This window comes from Aedes albopictus, chromosome 2 (assembly GCF_035046485.1).
Source record: "Aedes albopictus strain Foshan chromosome 2, AalbF5, whole genome shotgun sequence".
Taxonomy (NCBI): domain Eukaryota; kingdom Metazoa; phylum Arthropoda; class Insecta; order Diptera; family Culicidae; genus Aedes; species Aedes albopictus.
The window spans coordinates 472,717,339-472,736,350 of record NC_085137.1 but is presented as its reverse complement, the minus strand read 5'-3'; the positions used below and the strand labels follow the sequence as shown (position 1 = coordinate 472,736,350).

Sequence of the window (19,012 nt, the reverse complement as noted above, 5' to 3'; positions counted from 1 at the left end):
AACTGCGAAATGCGCAATATGTATCTTGTTTCAGCGAGATGTTTAATAGGTTATGGGCCTAGAAGCGGTCCATCGCATATGTCTCATGAAAAAGAACTGGTCGCATAAGCCACGTGACGTTAGAACACAACGTGTCGTAGGTACAGGACTCCAAAAATTAGTCTGTCTATCTGAAACCACGTTCGCTCAAATTCTCTTACCTTCTATGTCCACCATGACACTACAGTCTACCCTATAAAAAGATAAATCAACTCACCTGTACGTTAATTTCTGCAACATCGTCTCGCTGCTCCCAATCGGGAAACATGGCGATGAACTCCAGCGGTTCCAATCCAGCCCAAACTACGTAGCCGTTGATTTCGCTCGATGCGCTTCGCTCCTTCGGTTCGGCTACCCGAGCACCACCATTAGTACCAAAGTCATCATCCCCGTTCCCAACTACTACGGTTTCACGATCACCACTAGTAATAGTATCACAGTCATCGGTTGCGTCGCTGGCAGTACCATTGTTGGCAGTGGTTTTTCCGGCGATGTCTACCTCATCAATGGCGGCCCCACCGTTACCGTTCTCGTCCGGCACCGGTGCATGGACTTCGTTTCCGTTGCAAACCTTTTTCGACTTCGATCCTTCGACGGCTGTTGTACAGTTTCCAAATTTTGTCTGCTTCGCCTGCCAGTAGGCAACGGCCGTTTCCATCGCAACTCGGCGTTCGCTTTGCCATCGGTTCTCACCGGAGCGATTGCTGTCGAAGCTGCTGTGGTTATCACTGCCGCTGTTGCTTCCGCTATCGCTGCCGGCACCGTCCTCCGTTGGCCACCAACCTTGCCAGAGCCACAGTATGTGACCATTGTCGATCATGAATATCGTCGGCTGGCGAGCTTTGTACAGATCGTCCTGTCGGAAGGGATACGCCGACATCAAGTCTTTGCACCGCAGATTGTAATGCAACTCGGTAGCTTCGAAATTTCCGTTATTGATGCTGGTCAGGTTGAATATTCTTGGCGTGAAACTGAAGTCCTGGTTCGAGCCGAGCAAAGAATGGTACGAGTGACGGTTCTCGCTTCCATCGATCGCTTCGAAAAACTCATGAGTTTCTTGACCTTCTTCGAGAGTTTTCGAGCTTACAGAAGAGAGACTTTCATCGAACAATTCGGTGTACTTGTTCTGGATAATGGCGTTCAGTACGTTTTGGCCAACTTCTCTGGCATGAGGTAGGGCTTTGCAGCCATTCCAGAGTAATACCCGTCCCTTTTCGCCGTTAATCAGCACCATTGTAGCACGAGACCGCAGTTGACGTTCATGGCAAGTCACTTCGGTGCAGACAGTTTCTTCCGGATAGTTACCGGTAATTATGTACAAGCGCCATGCGTTACGGGGAGTCTTCTTGCTCTTGTGGATGAACATTATCTTGAACAAGCGAATGAACGCCGACGATTCTTGACCTTGGGCCACGCGGACTTGAGCACCTTTCTCTTTGTCCAGCTCAACGGTAAGTAGAGCAGCCGCGCCCTTTTCGTTAGCCGGAGCGTCCTTTCCATGCCAGCAGAAATAGGCGCAACGATCACGTCCAACAACGGTGCTTCGATTCGAGACTTTTCCGCTTAGCTCCCGCACTGTAACGCTTACCTGGTACATCCAGCGAACCGTGTAGCTTTCGTCAGAATAGAAATGTCCGCATGAAGGTCCCTCAATAACCTTGTACTCGTATTCATCAATCTCCCACTGCGTCACTGATATCGTGAGTACATCAAAGTGGCGCATCGTATTAGTATCGTAGTAAAAGTTTCCTCGACCCAAACTAGAATTTTCCAGCACCAGATTCGGTTCCTCGTACGGTTGTCCTTTGAACAACATCTCTCCGTCAACTGGCTTGATCTCCAAACTCGGAGTATCTCCCAAGTGGTAACCATCATCCTTCAATTGCACGGTAATGTCTGGCCAATCGATAAACTTCTGTCGGAACAGAGTCGTTTCCATGTGTTGAGTAACCTTCGCTATCAAGCACCAATCCGGTCGCACCGAACCGCTCTTCGGCACGCGTCTGGCATCCCTCTGTCTATCACCGCTCAACTCCGTGAAGTTAATCGGGTTCAGCTGACACATGTCGTAACTGTACTCTTGCGAGTACAACTCCTGAGCTAGTTTGATCGCAGCTCTCTTGGATTCGCTGGAGGCATTCTTCCCATTCCAAATGTACAACTCGCTACCGAAATCGAAAATCAAGATTTTCTTACTGTCCAGCATGGCAATTTTAGGCGTAGCACCCCAGTACTCCTCCAGCGGCACCAATCCATCATCCTCAAACTCATAAACCTTGTTTGTCTCGATCAGGCAACTCTCCAACAGCTCATCCTCATCGGCGTGACCAGCATCGCAGACTTCCGCTTTGTGGTCTTCCTGACCCCGCCCCAGTAGTTTCCAGAACTCTCGAAGCTGTCGTTCGCTGCAGAATTTGCCATCGTTGATCACCGTCGCTGTCGCAGCACCGCACCCCAAATCCTTATCCCGGACGATCACATCGCACAACTCCTTAGCGCGCGACCGCTCGATCACATTCGCATACTGACCCATGAAGGCGAACAGCCGATCCGAGGTGACCAGCACGAAGCAGTCACCGCGGTTGATCGACCGCGCCACCGGTTCCACTAACCTGGTCTGGACGTGCCGGCGGCCCTTGACATGCAACAACATCAACGGTTTGTACGGAACGAAGCTTTGGTTCAGAGGCAGACTGCTGGACTTTAGTGCGACCGATTTGAAGTCCTCCACGGAAGCCAAGCCGGCAAGCGCTTCGATGGCTAGATTGCTAGTTTTGGCAACTGCAGGGATGAGCGGCGTTGGTTTTTGTTGGTAGCAGCGGGTGCGGGTGGGGAGAAAACACGCATACACACACATGAAAAAGAAAGAGAAAACAGCGCATTCGATCGCGGGACCGCGAGGTTCCACGGGAGATAGCGCAAGGAGAAAGGGGGCGTGGTTAACAAATATGCTGTTAGACAAATGTTCGATAGGGGTAGCAGTATGGGGCCATTCCAAGTCAAGTCGATTGAGTTTTAATAGGCTTACTTTCAAATTGTGTGTTCTTTATTTGCTAAACTCCGTTATTTCTTTTCGTTTGTCAATTTGTCCGCGATTGATCCAGAGGAAAACTGTAAATCGATGATCTGCTGGTCTCGAACTCGAACACAAACCTAGGGATCTTTAGAATGCATTAAACTGGAGATGCTAATCAGCAATTATTTTGCTTGATAGACTTTGATTGCGAATTTTGTTATTTTTTTTACCCACATACATCTACGGACCCCATCGCTAACCAATGGTGACTCCCAGATTTTCCACCTTTTTCTACTAACACACAATTTTTCGTGATGGTTATGGATATGCACAACAGAGGTATTCTGGATCTCTATAACAACATTTTAGTATTCCTCTTTCTTCTCAATGTTCGTTAGGACTTGGCCAGCACCCTTCTATTTCATAACTAAGATAGAAGAATCAGCGAGGCACTCTAGGCTTGCAAATTACTAAGAAAAGTTGACTAATACGTAAAAATCGACTTGACAAGGAATGACTCACTGGAGGTCTTGGAGTAGGAAGGTCACGTAAGCAGTTAGCAAATCATTCTAGAATGGTACAACAGTAAAGTCCATGTGTAACACGTGAAAGCCGAGTAAGTAGGTAGTGTCCAAAAGAGCGTTTGCGTCGAGAGCATACAGGAGAGACGAGAGACAACGACATTAAAATTAAAACACACACTTACTTGATTCTAGTTTGAGTCTTTTCAACTCTTTATCGGCGATACCTGTTTTGATCTCGGTGTACTCGGTCTGCAGATCGTCCCGGGCAGCCAGCTTCTTGAGGGGGTTCCTCGACATGGCACCGCGGCGTCTTGGTCCCTGGACAACCTTCTTCTGCGTGAGACGTTGGCTGTCCACCTTGAGCGTGTCGAAATCTCCGATGACGACCTCCGCCGACGAACTGCTGCTACTACTGGTCTTGGTCGTGGTGAACGTGGTAGCCGCTACGGTTTTCTCGACTTTGGTGAAAAAGTTGCCAAAGCATTCGTCGTCCAGCTTTGGGATTGAAACCTTTGAACCGCCGGCAGCGTGGGACTTGAGATCCCCACCGGCTTCGCCGTAGACGCCGGACGAGGGCACTCCGGGTACACTAATGCTACGCTTCATCATACTGTCCATTCCGGCTCTGTGCTGACTGAGTTGACTAGATAGTTGCTGGCCGACGGCGGCCAAGGCGGCCACTGGCGATGGTATCCCATTCGGAAGTGGTCCGCCGGGGGTGGTGGGAGTGTACAGCGTCGACGTGGTAGTCACCGAAGACACCATCATCGAGGGGCTCTTGGCAAGGCCCAGCTGAGGCGGGTTCACACTGCGGAACGCGCTCATCGGTGGCGACTGCTTCGTGTCGGATTTGATGAACGGCAACTTGGGCGACCGGGCGGCGGGCATTCGGCCCGCCACGGTGAAGTTGGTGGCATCCGAGAGTTCTGTAGAGTGCGGAAAGGAAAGAAAAACTATGAGTTCCAAAATAAAGAAGTAGTTTATATTTATGTTTGAAACACTAGGAGAAATTTATTCGTATGGATTTCTCTTCAAAACTATGCATATGTTTTCAGGCTATCAGCTGCCTTGGTAGCGACTCACAAATGTAGGTATGGAACGCAACGAGCGTTCAGCTTATTGGACGCAGTGGATTATTGCTCACCCGTAAGCGAGAAAAACGTACTATGATCTTGTTTACTTTGATACATATAAAATCATAAGCATAGTTTCAGGCCCCGTAGGAAAATATCTGAACAAATCCACTCATTAGAAGCACGATAATGGTTTGAATAATTCTAAGCGAAACACGAATGCAAATACGACCGTTCGTTGTCCGAATTTATCGCAGGAGACTTGAACGCTCGAATGAGCCAGGAGCAGAAAATTAGATCAACAGATCAACCAGCCTACAATAACGCCGCCTCCAAGAATACATATGACCATTTGTAGTATCTGCTTTCAACACAACCTCCCTCATTGCGAAGAACATTCTATCAAGAAGATTAGCATGTCTTCTGAAAATAGAGAGACGTCCATCGTTTCCTACCTCCCTGTGATACCGGCTGGAAACTACGAGCTACCTTAGGGTAGATCGGGTAACCAACCCCTGTGGGAACTTTAGTCATAGGCTGACAGAGAAGAAGAGGGGGGGGGGGTTGCTTCTACATACCTGAGTGTTTGTTCTCCAGGAGGAGCCACTCACAACAGCTTTTTTAAAATTTCTTTTTGTTTGTGAATTTTAACTTAGGCTAATTCTTCACACACTCACAACACTCCAAACCCACAACAGCGTCTGATCCCCATGTTAGAGGCTGCTGATCAACGTCTGATTGCCAGGGAAGGACTCTAAGCTAAATTGTGCACTAAGTTCCTCCGGAAAATGGGGGGTTGGTGTCCGGCCCTACGAGCCAGCTGTAAAAAACCATTGTAACGGAAAATCAGCAACAGAATAATACGAACCGAGACCCCAGCGAACAAAAAGGACTTGCGATTGGAAACTCGGTACGTGGAAATGCCGATCTCTTAACTTCATTGGGAGCATCCGCATACTCGCCGATCTACTGAAGGACCGCGGGTTCGGCATCGTAGCGCTGCAGGAGGTGTGTTGGACAGGATCCATGGTGCGAACGCTTAGAAGGAATCTACCATCCACCAGAGATGCCATAACACACGCGAGCTGGGAACAGCTTCCATTGTGATGAATGCTGTTATTATGCTTTTGGTCGAAATACGAAGTGACCGAACGTGCGAAAATTGATTTTTAACCTACTTAGAAATGTCGCAACTCAATTTGGATTAGTGCATATTGTTGCTCTTAATTAGCTTAATGATGCGCAACAGAAAAAATAGATTTAAATTTACTTCGCAGCTGCAACTTCGCATGTGCTTCTAGCGACGACTTCGATTTGGTGGTGCGACGATAATATATGCAGCGCGTGATCGGATGGTGGCCGATCGACGAAAGAATGTACAGGTTGAGGATCAAGGGCCGATTCTTCAATTTCAGCATGATTAAAAAATAAATAAAAAATACACTACACCGTCTTCAACCAGAGGTTGCACAGACTAAACAATTCACTAACATTAGGCAACGGACCGCATGGAACACCCAGTGGACCAGTGGAGGATTTTTCGTTTGACGAAAAGTTCCCTCCCGCTGGAGCGGGAATCGAACCCTCACTCCGTGGCACACTCACAATACGCCTAAACGACTGACGCCGCTAACCGCACGGCCACGAAGCCCACTGACGTGCACAGTCCAAACTCCGGAAGCACACAAGAACGCATTTTGCGCGCAGCTCGAAAAGCGAGTACTATCGCTGCCCAAGCCACGTCGTCAAGATCATCATAGGAGATTCAAACGCTCAGGTAGGCCAGGAGAAGGAATTCAGACCAGACGATTGGAAAATTCAGCGCCCACCAGCAGACGAACAAAAATCGCTTACGACTCATTTATTTCACCGCCTCCAAAAATATGGCCATATGTACACAGATCGAAAAAAGAGTTAAATTCTGTGACATAATGCACATAATTGGAGTCTGGGATATCACCGAAGTTTACGGAACGTTACAAACAGAAGCGGAAACAGCAGACCCGCTTCTTTCAGGAGAAAAAGCGCCACCTGGAAGAAGCGGACTGCGAAGAAATGGAACTGCTGTGCCGTTCCCAAGAAACACAGAAGTTCTACCAGAAGCTCAACGGATCCTGCAACGGCTTCGTGCCGCGAATGGCGTGGAGAACGTAGGCACGGGAGACCACGGTAACGGAGAAAACGACGACGCACACTGGGGCAGAACGCAGTTATGGACAGACAAAACCTCTAGTGCTCTGGATATGCATCCTAGAGATTTGGTGTCTTTAGAGAAGTGTCTTGTAAGAGTTTTGACTAAAATCTGGTGACTCAATAATTGATCTAGATAAGTCGCAACTGATCTAGATCAGTTTATAGAAGCATCATAGAAGAAAAGTTATTCATTCTGATGTTTTTGACATTTCTTCCGAAGACACTTATACTCTATAATGCACAAGAAAGGCACAGTGGGATACTTTACTGAAAAAGTGGAAAAATCGATTTTGATCAATATTTTGAAGTAAAAAAAATCAGAAAAAAATTTTCAAACGTTAGGTTAGCAAAAATATATAAGAAAATGATTTTTCCAAAACAAAAGCTTACATAATCACGGAAATTGGAGGTTTTTCTTATGAAAATAACAAAAAAGGTGATTTACAATTTATTTGAAAACACATGAAGCAGCAGGCGGAGGCAGCTAATTTTTTGGCCAAAACATGTCAATACCACTAGCATCCATACAGTGGGGAAAGAAAAGTGGGGTAACTCAGGGCGTTTGCTATATACTAGTATGAAACCATCACGAAAATAAATGAAAATTTACCTTTGAGATCAATTTTATGAACTCTAAACATGATGTAAAGCAATTTTTCGATTATTTTTTAATGTAACATGTCTGGGTAATTACTGTGATAAAACATGAATACAATAAATACATATTTAGTGCTGCTCCGACCAGTGTATACCATGTGAATGTGTATCTAGATATGTTATTTTTATTGATTTGGACCCTACGTCTTGACAAACAAATAAATACCAAATAATTGTATGTGAGCTTCAACAGTATTATTGATTTAACAAATATCAGATTTGGTTATTGAGCATATATTCAAACATAGGTTAAATCAAATGAATTATCAGTATATAATATATTTTACGATAATTTCAATCTGCAAACTGCAGCAAAAAATTTCGATATAAAAAGACAATTCACACCGTCTTCAAGCCAGAGGCTGCACAGACTTTCGATATGTCCCATTGCTCTCTCGCTACGTTTATTAGGCATATGTTCTAAGATAGTCGAACACGTAAAATTAGTTTCACCACCTTCCGCTATTATATGAGTATATAGATACAACAATATTATTACTTGAGGTCCCTCTTAATAAAAATCTAGATATACATTCATAAGGAACAAATTGACCTGAAAAGCGCCAAACCGATTTTATTATAAACTAGCTGTCCCGGCAAACTTTGTCTTGCCGTCTTGTGGTGGTTTGACAACTGTTGAGCTCAAAATAGCACCGCACTCTAGATTGGTTTCATTTCGATCGTGTTGATTTCCTTCCCAGCTCATGAATAATCAGTACTTTATCAATTTTCTTACTTTTCTAGTAGATTTTCGTAACTTTTTGTACATATAAACACAGCCACCATGAATACGAGCCGAACCGTGCAAGAATCATGCTGATCGGTTTATACGTTCCTGAGTTTTGTTGCCTCAAAGAAACTTAAAACTCATTTTTATATATATAGATGTGCTTCATCACAAAAATTCTCCAGGCATGCTGCATTAAAAATAATCGGAAAATTGTTTTACATCATGCTAGGTTTCCAAAAAATTGGCCTCAATTGCCAATTTTCATTTATTTTCGTGATGATTTCATACTAGTATATAGCAATAACCCCGAGTTACCTCACTTTTCTTTCCCCATTGTATCAATGCTAGTGGTATTGACATGTTTTGGCCAAAAAATTAGCTGCCTCCGCCTGCTGCTTCATGAGTTATCAAATAAATTGTAAATTACCTTTTTTTGTTATTTTAATAAGAAGAACCTTCAATTTTCGTCATTAAATAAGTTTTAGTTATGGAATAATATTTTTCTTATACATTTTTGCTAACTAACGTTTGAATTTTTTTTCTATTTTTTTTTCACTTCAAAATATTGATCAAATCAATTTTTTTCGACTTTTTCAGTAAATTAGCCCACTGTGCCTTTCGTGTGCATTATAGAGTAAAAGTGTCTTCGGAAGAAATGTCAAAAATATCAGAATGAACAACTTTGCAGAAGAAAGTTTTCTTCTATGACGCTTCTATAAAAAGCTAAAACTGATCTAGATCAGTTGCGACTTATCTAGATCAATTATTGAGTCACCAGATTTTAGTCAAAACTCTTGCAAGACACTTCTCTAAAGACACCAAACCTCTAGGATGGATACCCAAAGCACTAGAGGTTTTGTCTGTCCATAACTGCGTTCTGCCCCAGTGTGGGCTCTATGAAACAGAACATCTACTGGAAGAAGCAAGGGTCAATTTACCCCATTCACAAGGAAGGCGACCTTTTGAGAACTTCCGAGCACTCACCATTTTGGAAGCTTCCTACAAAGTGGGGTAGCACTACTTCCGTGGTATGTCACCTAAAACAAAAGAGTTTCGTGGGAAGTTATCAAGTAAGCTTAATAAACGGCCCAGATCTTCCAGTACGGCAAATCCTTCAGAAATGCCGTGAATACCTGGTCCCAACGCATCATCTGTTCATTGACTTCAATGCGGTATTGCGGCATACGATAGTATCCACCGCACAGTGCTATGGAAAATCATAAACGAGAACAGTTTCTTCGGGAAGCTCACTAGACTGATCAAAGCTACGATGGACGGTGTAAAAAAATTGCGTGAGGTTCTTGTACCGACTTTTCGAACCCTCTAAGCAGAATACCCTTTTCAAATGAGTGTACATAACACCAGTTTACAGCATTTTTGAACTCGGTAAGCTGATGATCATTTTTAGTGTAGAATCATGCCCTGAGTTCAAAAACGTGAAGGAAAAAAAATTACAGTACAGCGGAATTTTTTTCGACTTTCCATACAAGGTTGATGATTTGAAATCGATTTTTGTTCTATTTTTAAGCAAAGTCGCTCACTTCACACATCTCTTTCTCCGTAATCAATGATCCGATTTAGCTGATTTTTTTTACTGTAACTCGCCTACATATGATATGTCAAATAAACGTTGAGAAAGAATTTTTATACTGTTATTTACTTATAGAAAAAAATACATTTCTTCATATATTTTTGGAAATTTTGCTAAAATTTAAGGAGATCTTCCCAAAAACTCGCCAATATCTTAAGTTTCATCAATCTGACGCAAAACATCCATTCAGATGATCGAATGGTATTGTATTCAGCTTTTTATTTATGGAAAAAGATTTGAACTTGGTTGAACAAATAGAAATACACTAGAACGCCAATGGCGCTGTACTCAGTTTTCCTATTTAACTATTTTAATAACCTTAGTTGTAATAATTGATTATTTTTAAATGCCCATCTTGTAGAGGACCTTTTGTTTTGGTAAACAAAATTTATTTGACACTTATAGTACCGCTACTGACGCTGTAAGGGCGAGGCAAACTAGATGTTAGTCACACGAACAGTCGCGACATTAGATTTCTGTGGCTGGTTATTCTAATGTTGAACAAAACGCAAGATATTTGAATTTTAGTAAATTCCATATTTTAAAGAATTGTAAAACTCGATATTGAGCCAAAAATCAAAAACTGCTCTACTTAAAATTTTTTGAAGCGCGGTTTCGAAATCAACGCTAAATTATGCTTAAAAAATTTTGGTCGTTGGCAGAAGTTCACGACTTTCGTTTTATTTTGTAAACTAGTGTAATCAGTTTCGTAACTTTTAATTCCGCCCTAATTAGGAAACTGATTACACTCATTCGAAAAAAAAAAATTGCGTAAGGGTTTCGGGCGACATGTCTAGTTCGCTGGAATCTCGTCTGGGACTACGACCAGGTGATTGATTCTCATGCATACTGTTCAACTTCTGTTTCGCGGATAACATGAACATTATTGCTAGAACATTTGGAACGGCGGCATGGCAGTACAGTGTACACCCGTCTCGAACGTGATGCAGAAAAGATCGAACTAATGGGGAACGCGTAAAAAATAAAATATATATATGCTGACAAGTATAGCCGAGAACGGAAGGGAAAGCCTAGGCAGCAGTGCACAATAGTGTAACGACGATAAACGGCACACTTTCGAGATGACTTCGTCCACGTGGTACCTCGGATCCTTTTGAACAGCAGACAACCCGTGAAATACAATGACACATCATCCGCGGAAGTCACGTGCTTACTACTACGGCATCCAGAAGATGCTGCGGTAAAGAAAGATTCACCCACACACCAAACGTACCGTGCAAAACGCTTATAAGACCGGTGGTCTTCTATGGTCACGAAACATGCTCGAGGAGGACCTGTAAGCACTCGGAGTTTTTGAGCGACGGTATGTGGTGGCGAAAGATAAACCACGAAATCGCAGTACTCAACGGAGAATCCAGCATCCAGAAGATGATCAAATCCGGAAGAATACGGTCAGCAGGACATGTTATAAAAATACCACCGGGCAATAACTCTGCAAAGTTGGTGTTCGCTACTGATCCAGTATGCACAAGCAGACGCGAAACGCAGAGAGCACGATTAGCGCACAAAGTTGAGCGTAATCTTCAGAGCATTGGGCTTGACCGAGGATAGAGCAACAGCCACATACGATGTATTGTGGTGGTATACTATGGCTGATTATGTGTTATCCTAATCACAGAGAACAGACATCCAAGCATATAGAAAATTTTCTCGAAAGCTGTGTAAGGATTCAACTTTTTTAGCGTTGACAACACTAGCGTCACCTATGCGGCAAATTGATACAGTCAGTGGTGAGTATGCATATCTAGATAAGTTTAATATTCACCACCAACAACAGCGTGGGAACTTTGCGATAGCAGCGCCACTACGATATTGCCACTTGTGTTGCGGTTTCAAATGACCGTTAAGGAGAAATTTCAGAGAGTACCAATATGGCTGCCACAATGGCCGACTTGCACCCCTACTCACGTTTTCAAAAGCACAAATCTTAAAAATTCGTTAACAAATGCGATCGATTTTGAAAAGCTGCCTCTTTTTGCAAGTGAGCAAAGCCAGGATAATCAAGTGCGACTTGGTTCGATGCTTTGTTCGTCTGATTTGTGCCTCTAAAGTTTGTATCCAAATTTCAATGGGCTTTCTTGATGTTTCACCTTAAATTCCTTACACAGTTTTGGAATTGGACTTGGATGTCTGTTCCCTGTGTTCTAATTGTGATGTTGTGCTAATATGTTCTGCAGAGCACAACCATCTGGTAGTTCCAATTCGTTACGAGCAAGAGAGTGAGAACCAATGTGAGAACGATACTGTGAACGCCGTGGCACCTGATCATGCGAGGGACCCCGATGAGAAAAATTACCAGAACTTTGGCAAGTGTCTGACAACGAGAAAAATGCAATTGTGCTGCGCTGCTGCTGAAGCAATATGGCTGACAGGTGTTCTGAACGATTTAGGCGTGAAGCAAGTGGAAACAGAGTCCAAAATTCCGGGACCCGTGGCGCAATTGGTCACACGTTAAGCAGATGGTCATGGGTTCTATCCCTGCCCCGGCACTTTCGTCAGTTGTTCTTTTCCCCTGAGTACAGCTGACACTGACCCTCTTCTGAGCCCATGGCTCAAATGTACCCGGATACTTGAACATCGGCGACCGGCACTTCATAATGGACCCCCAATCGGACTGAAAAAAGGAACAACCTACAGCCACATTATATCAACATCCTCGTGCTCATCATTCTTCCATGATAGGGTAGAAAGTGAAAGCAGCGCAACGGCAACCAGTCCAATATAAGAGAATTAGAATAGAACATATTTAGGCGCTGCTCAAAGTGTAACTACATATTCCAATTGGAATCGGTCTCGCAGTGCCCTAGGAGAGATGGAAACACTCTCATCGTGAATCAACTCGCGAGTGTAAAACCAACAAACGGTTTACTCACGGTGCCGAGAGTAAGCCGTGTGTGAGTTTATTCGCACCCGCTTGCTTCACGAGTATGAAGCAAAACAAAAACAAAAACACTCATGAATTTTTATTCGCGAAGAACAAGTGGAGATGCGGGAATTGCATTTTAGTGCGGTTTTAATAGCAAAACAAGTGATTATCCATCAGGTAGTAGTGTTTTGTGCTTTATTGTTCCTGAAAAGTAAATTTGTCGGCCGTGTAAATTCGTTTTTTCACAAAACTGAAAAATGTTCAGAGCTGCTTCGCGAATCAATCACGAGTGCGACCAGCTTCGTTAGCTCGTGAGTGAAGGAAATGCGAATATATTCTGGCTTCTGTTGTTCACGAGTAGGATAGCTTTGCGTTTGTGTCTGCTCAGCTGCATTCCTCGCTGTTTTCCATCACTGTGCCCTAGTGGACAAAAAGAGCCGTAAATTAGGTTAAGGACAGACTTGTTAGAATCCCAATATGGCCGCCACAATGGCCGACTTCGGCACCTACTCACGATTTTGGGGGCACAAATCTCTTCGTAAACAAAACTAGTGCACCTGAGCTTCTTATTTTAAGCTTATTACAAGTGAGCAAGAACAGAATAATAAAATTCATTGTTGTTTGAAGCTTGCTTCTTGAAATTTGTGCGTCTGAAGTTTTGATGCACTGTTGAACCGGGATTTCAAGACGTTTGTCCTTAAGTGATTGAAGAATAAAAGTCCAAAATGCCAAAGTGGGTTAACATGACACAACTCACAAAATCATTCATAAATGTTATGTTTGCATAAATTATTATCCTTCTAGAAGCCAGGTAGTTGAACCCACGGAAAATCTTTTGGTTTCCTAATGTAAATTGGCAACTTCCGGAATTTTTTGATTTCAACTAAGGTTTTCTGGACTTGTTTATTTTATTATCAGCCAGGTTTCCAAGGAGATGGAGACATACATGGAGGCGCATGGTTGTTGTTGCCTACGCTATCCATGTTTGAGGTCAGTCAAATATGACGACCATCTTTTGGGAGAGAAGGGGTCTGACACTCCATGTATTAAGTATACGAAGGGTCTGAAATGCCCGAATGTATACTTAATGTATAAATAATGGACATTTTTGAATGTTTTCATAAAGTGGCATCTTACCTCATGCTCATGGCAGATGGCCTTTTTGCACCACTTACGTTTTACGAATCAGTTTTTAAAATCGCTAAAAAATAAATGAAAATGCATTAGTTTCGTGAATATTTCTGCTGAAGTATCAAGCAAATATTGTTTAGTTGCTGTTACCACTTTGAATGCCTAACAAGTGAGACTATTTATCAATAAAAACGATCAAAGTTCAAAAAATGACATCCTATCAAGGGGTAGTCACTCTACACAGTGTACCTTGGGCACGCCGGGCACACCAGTGGCACCGGCTGGCACAGATTGACATAATAAAGATGCTATAAAAGGACGACTTTTCGTTCGTAGCAATCGTCGATTTGTTTTTGCTCACTGTCAATACAACGAAATGTTTTTGCAATAAGTGCAATAGATTTTTTTGTAAATTATTCCTGAATTCCAATTTAACAAATCCTTTTTGTTTCAGATTCATAACTGCTGCAGAAGCTGGTGTGATGTTTAATCGAAAGTTTGTCAACGAAATGTATTGTGGATGTGTTTTTGCAAGAAGTGATAAATACAATTTTCTTCCATGAGCCCTACCAACAATGTTTTAAAATATATTTATCAACAAGTGTCGGTGGCCTTAGAATCTTTAGCACCAATAATAATGATTACAACTTTGCTGGGAACTTTTAAGTACCTTCCATAGCTTACAGGAGCTTCTCTAAGATTCCTTCAAGAATGTCCTCCAGAAAACTACAATATTTTCCCAGCATACCCGCGTCATCAAATTTAATGACAATTCCTCTATCAGACTTTACTACCGAAATTCCACCAATTTTGTTTCCTCAGATTTCACTGAAATGTCCCCCAAAACCAAGCACAAAAGTACTTAAAAGTACATCCCGGAACCATTCCAGAATTTCACTTGGAATACTTCCGGAATGACAGACATTTTTACCCACTCGACATTTTAGATTCCCACCAGAGTGTGTGGGAATGTAGTCAGCGTTCATTTGGAAGGAATTTCAATCCTAAAGCAAAATGTTCTCTTCGAAATTGAAAAAAAAATATAGAGAGAAACTTTTCATTGACATTCTCAGGAATAAACAAAATCAATGATGTGCAATAAATTCCCCGGTTGCTAAGAAAATAATGCCAGTGCGGCGTCGCTTTTTTATAGCAGCTACCATAAAACATGTTGGAGCCTCGGCACCTCGGCACACTAGGGCACACCAGCGCACACTGGTAGGCACATTAAAAAAAAAACGTTGGCACAGAAGAAGTGTGTAGAGTGACTACCCCTTGCATCCTATTCAACTTTACCCTACCACTGTCAAGAACATCAGCTACCGATCTGGTTGTTGGTGGATAGAAGCTGAGGAGCTCTAGGCTCTAACCGAGCTACGATGGAAAATTGCTAAATCAGTTTGTCATAATTTGGTAGTACTTGGTTAAGCCCAATATTTCCAGGCAATAGAAAAAATCAGTGTTTCCAATCCGGAACAAAACTAAACCCAGCAAGAAAAAAAAATCGACCACTAAACAAAGCTACTTCTCCCAGTAGAGACGTGATTTGTACCAGCATGTACCTATCCAGCTTTCCACGCTCGCCATAATGGCGGATGCTATAAAACAGTTTGACAGTATCTGTGCCCCAGGTAACGCAACGACTTATTTTATCCATAGCAACCTTTGATAAACACATTTCTTCCCTGCCAGAGGAAAACGAAAGAGGAAAAATTTCTGCGTTTCGTTATCGTATCTAAACAAAATTAACCAGTTTTATATTATTTATTTTTCTTTTAGCCTGAAAACTTGAAATATGTTTGTCATGGCCGGAAACCGCCGGAATGGGATTTTCGCTTATGCACTTCGACAAACGTTAACTATCTTACTGAATCATACTTTCTGTCGCGCACTTCGCGAGGACCGTCCGGAAGATGACCTGTGGAAGCTGGACGCCCGAGGTGCGTCGATTTCTTGGGCCTTTTCCCGAACCGCCGTTGGTGTACACTGACAACTGGAGCAGCCAGTCGTGATTATGGGTCACGAGGTTTGGGATTGCGCCGAAATACGGTGCCTGGTAAAATCCTGAATCCGTTTTCGATCATGCTTCAAGGGTTGTCACGGATATTCAGTCGAATCACTAAATCAACGGCTGGGTAACTAACTGGCTTTGGAAGGTAAAACAAACTAATATCCGTTCAAAATTTGGCGAATTTATGTAGCACAGTGGTATTCAATCTGTATCATCTCTTCCCTTTACGACTATCTTTCAATTGTTTCGATGATTTTTCTCGTCAAGCCTAACACCCCTTCGAAGGGGCGCTTACTCTCTTGGGTCAGTCTTTTCCGCTTTACATCCAGTTGCGGTTCAATGGAGACCGCCACCCATCACACTCAGGGGTATGTGCGTAACCACCTTCAGGCGCAGCAAACAAATTGAACGTTGCGAGCTAGCGCCAACTTTTCACACTTATTGCCCTAAATTCCCACACTCCACAAACTAATACGTTACGGCAAATGTTACCCGTCGAAAACAAAATTAATGTGTTGATTTCACCTAGAATGTAAAACCACCGACAAACAGACGTAATACTATGAACATTTTTCGATGTAGTCACGGAAACATTCCCCCAATGCTAAAAAACAGTTTGGCCAACCATGAACTAGGTTGCGGTAGTGAGCAAACGTCAAACTTGATCAAAACTCATGCGAGCACCACGGGTGGACAGTTGGCCAACTATCAAATTTTAGAATTGGTCATTAAATCGGTGTAAGATGGGAATGATTAGTGGTACGTATGTTGGTCTGTGGTAAAATATAACCCTTTGGGCTGGGTTAGTACTGCGAAGTCGTTCATTGAAATGCAATTAACAATCTAACCAAATTGACTATTTATTATAAGGTGCGGAGTAAACTGGTAGGAATTTCTTCGGGGTACATTGTCACAAGTTATGATCATATTTATATGGTAAAGTTTGAATATAGACTTTGATACATTGCCACTAGTATCTTGTCTGAGGGCAATTGTTCTAGCTCCGGGAAATCCGGAACTGTTTGCCGAATTCCTGTTCACGACGATCAGGAATTGCCCTGGATAATCGCCTGAGAGTTTCCCGCTTGTTTCTGCTGTGCTCGCAACCTCGGCATTGATCCTGTCCACTGTGAATCGCCATTTCAGACCGCCTGATAGCCGCTCGTGGGCACCGCTGCTGGGATACTGGCCCACTGTTGCGACAGGCAAGAGCTCATAGCCTACAACATCTCCGAATCCACGAGTCATGTTGCTGTTGGAACGTCAAATTGTTGGTCAATCCCTCACTTTGGCCACGTCGCACGCGTTCCACGAAAAACTCCCCCGCAAGACGCCCTGACGAAAGCTGGTTGTATCGTCGCGTACCGACAAGACTGTCCGTAACACTAAACACCACATAACGAGCCGCCATTACAGCATCCGGATGATCTCGAGCCAATGTCGTCGCTGGCTCCCGATCATCCACCGCGGTCGCGGCTTCCGACGCCTCAAAGTCATCACCCTCGACATAGCCGGTCGGCTACTGGCCTCCCACCAAAACTGTTAGACGGGAACAACATAATGATGTGGACATATGGCAATTTTTCAGACTAGAAGATAAAACTGATTTTTTAGAAATACATGCAGAGAACATAAATGAGGATTAATAAATCCATTACCTTACGAAGTGGTATTTTAACGATAAGCGGGATGATTATTTCAAAGTTTCAATTTTGTCTGGTGATAATAATAAAATTCAGAGTTTGTTTTTTTCCGTTGACAAGGAAAATAATTGTTTATCAAAGGTTGCTATGGATGAAATAAGTCGTTGCGTTAGCTGGGGCACAGATATTGTCATATTGTTTTATAGCATCCGCCATTATGGCGAGCGTGGAAAGCTGGATATGTGAAAATGATCGCATTGTGCATCGATGCATGCCGAAGTGAGCTGTAAACTGCATAGTGCATATCACTCCGTGTATTTTCAACAGTTCGGAGGGATGCATGTTTTGTTGTCTGTCTAGTAGAAGACAGATAGCTATACGCCTTGTAACGCTGCGCCAACTTGAAAGTTTGTCGTCGTCGTCGTTCACCTACAATCTAGGTATGTATACATTATCCACAATACGCTTCCATAAACATCGTCGTCGAACATCCAAAAAGCTGTTCGAGCGAGAAATTACAATCGCTCGCTGTTGTAAATGCACACCTTGGGGGGAAGGGATCACACGCCTCTGTGAGCACGGATAAATAGTTCCTTACATTGACGATAATTAAGAGATGATATGGAAACTCGCGGAACTTACCGACACGGTTCTTCCAGTTTTCCGAAGACGTTTTGATTTTTCCGAGCCGGTCGGAAATGTTCCCGCCTTCGATATCCGCGGGCCGACTGAACGGGCGCGGGCTGTTGTTCTTCACCGGACTCTCGAGCGATTTGGCAACAAGGATGGCATTCTGGAAATGAAAACGTAGAAAAACAAAACGAAACCGTCAAAATTGTTGGCGATGCGAGGTGAGTAATAGGCATTGATTGAAAATTTTGTATGATTGCTGCTGCGGTGCACCGTGTAGAAATCCCCATGAGTCAGAGGGACAGGGTAATGGTCGTTGTCGCTCCCCGTGGAAAGCGAAAGCTCACACCAAACCGCTGCGCAAGTGGTCAATCGCCTTGGGCAAATTGCTATACCAGAAGCGGGCGCGGTGACCACACGCACGGTAGGGGAGCTCCATCGGCGCACAGTGTAGGAAAACTGGCCAAAAATATAACATAAAAGCCCAAATAAATTTGCAGAAAATGGCGGGCCGACCAACAGCAAGTTGAGTTGGCCCTCCTTCCCATCCGAGAGCTTGAGTCTAACAGGTAGTCTACAGTACTAACCAGGACCCAAGCTTCCAGGGAAGAGAGGACAACTTAAGGCGGTAGGTGGTGGAAGCTTATCAATAGAGAGTACTCATGTACGGTCCCCTCTCTCGAAGTTATCCCTAACGGGCGTATCGCGAAGGTAAGAAAGAGAGAGGATGAGTTTTTAGTGGGTTGTTCTCCATATAACCCGAGGAACCACCTGATCAGCAGATTTTCTCATTTATAACAAAAAGATGCAGATGAAAGCATTAAGTATACAACCCTTATCACAACAATAAAATTAAAAATGTTTGATCTAGTACATATTTTATGTCT

The 19,012-nt window shown here is 43.3% G+C and overlaps 1 protein-coding gene and 1 long non-coding RNA gene across 28 annotated transcripts in view; both read right to left on the bottom strand.

Annotated features, from left to right (window-relative positions):
• The window catches only part of LOC109414826 (supervillin), a 1,049,091-nt gene that overhangs the window by 5,007 nt on the left and 1,025,072 nt on the right, over positions 1–19,012 (bottom strand). For 23 of the 27 annotated variants that reach the window (XM_062854054.1, XM_062854049.1, XM_062854055.1 and 20 more), the window contains 3 exons: positions 18,138–18,288; positions 3,762–4,505; positions 257–2,820 (listed from right to left, as the gene is read on the bottom strand). In XM_062854054.1, coding sequence (XP_062710038.1) covers positions 257–2,820; positions 3,762–4,505; positions 18,138–18,288 — 3,459 coding nt within the window. Of the gene's footprint in view, positions 1–256; positions 2,821–3,018; positions 3,625–3,761; positions 4,506–18,137; positions 18,289–19,012 lie in introns of those variants that run through there. The other 4 variants (XM_062854050.1, XM_062854059.1, XM_062854057.1 and 1 more) reach the window with 4 other exon arrangements.
• Positions 4,515–18,124, bottom strand: LOC134288644 (uncharacterized). Its single transcript, XR_009998079.1, has 3 exons — positions 17,511–18,124; positions 4,760–17,441; positions 4,515–4,718 (listed from the first exon to the last, which is right to left on the bottom strand). It is a non-coding gene; the product is annotated as an uncharacterized LOC134288644 (long non-coding RNA).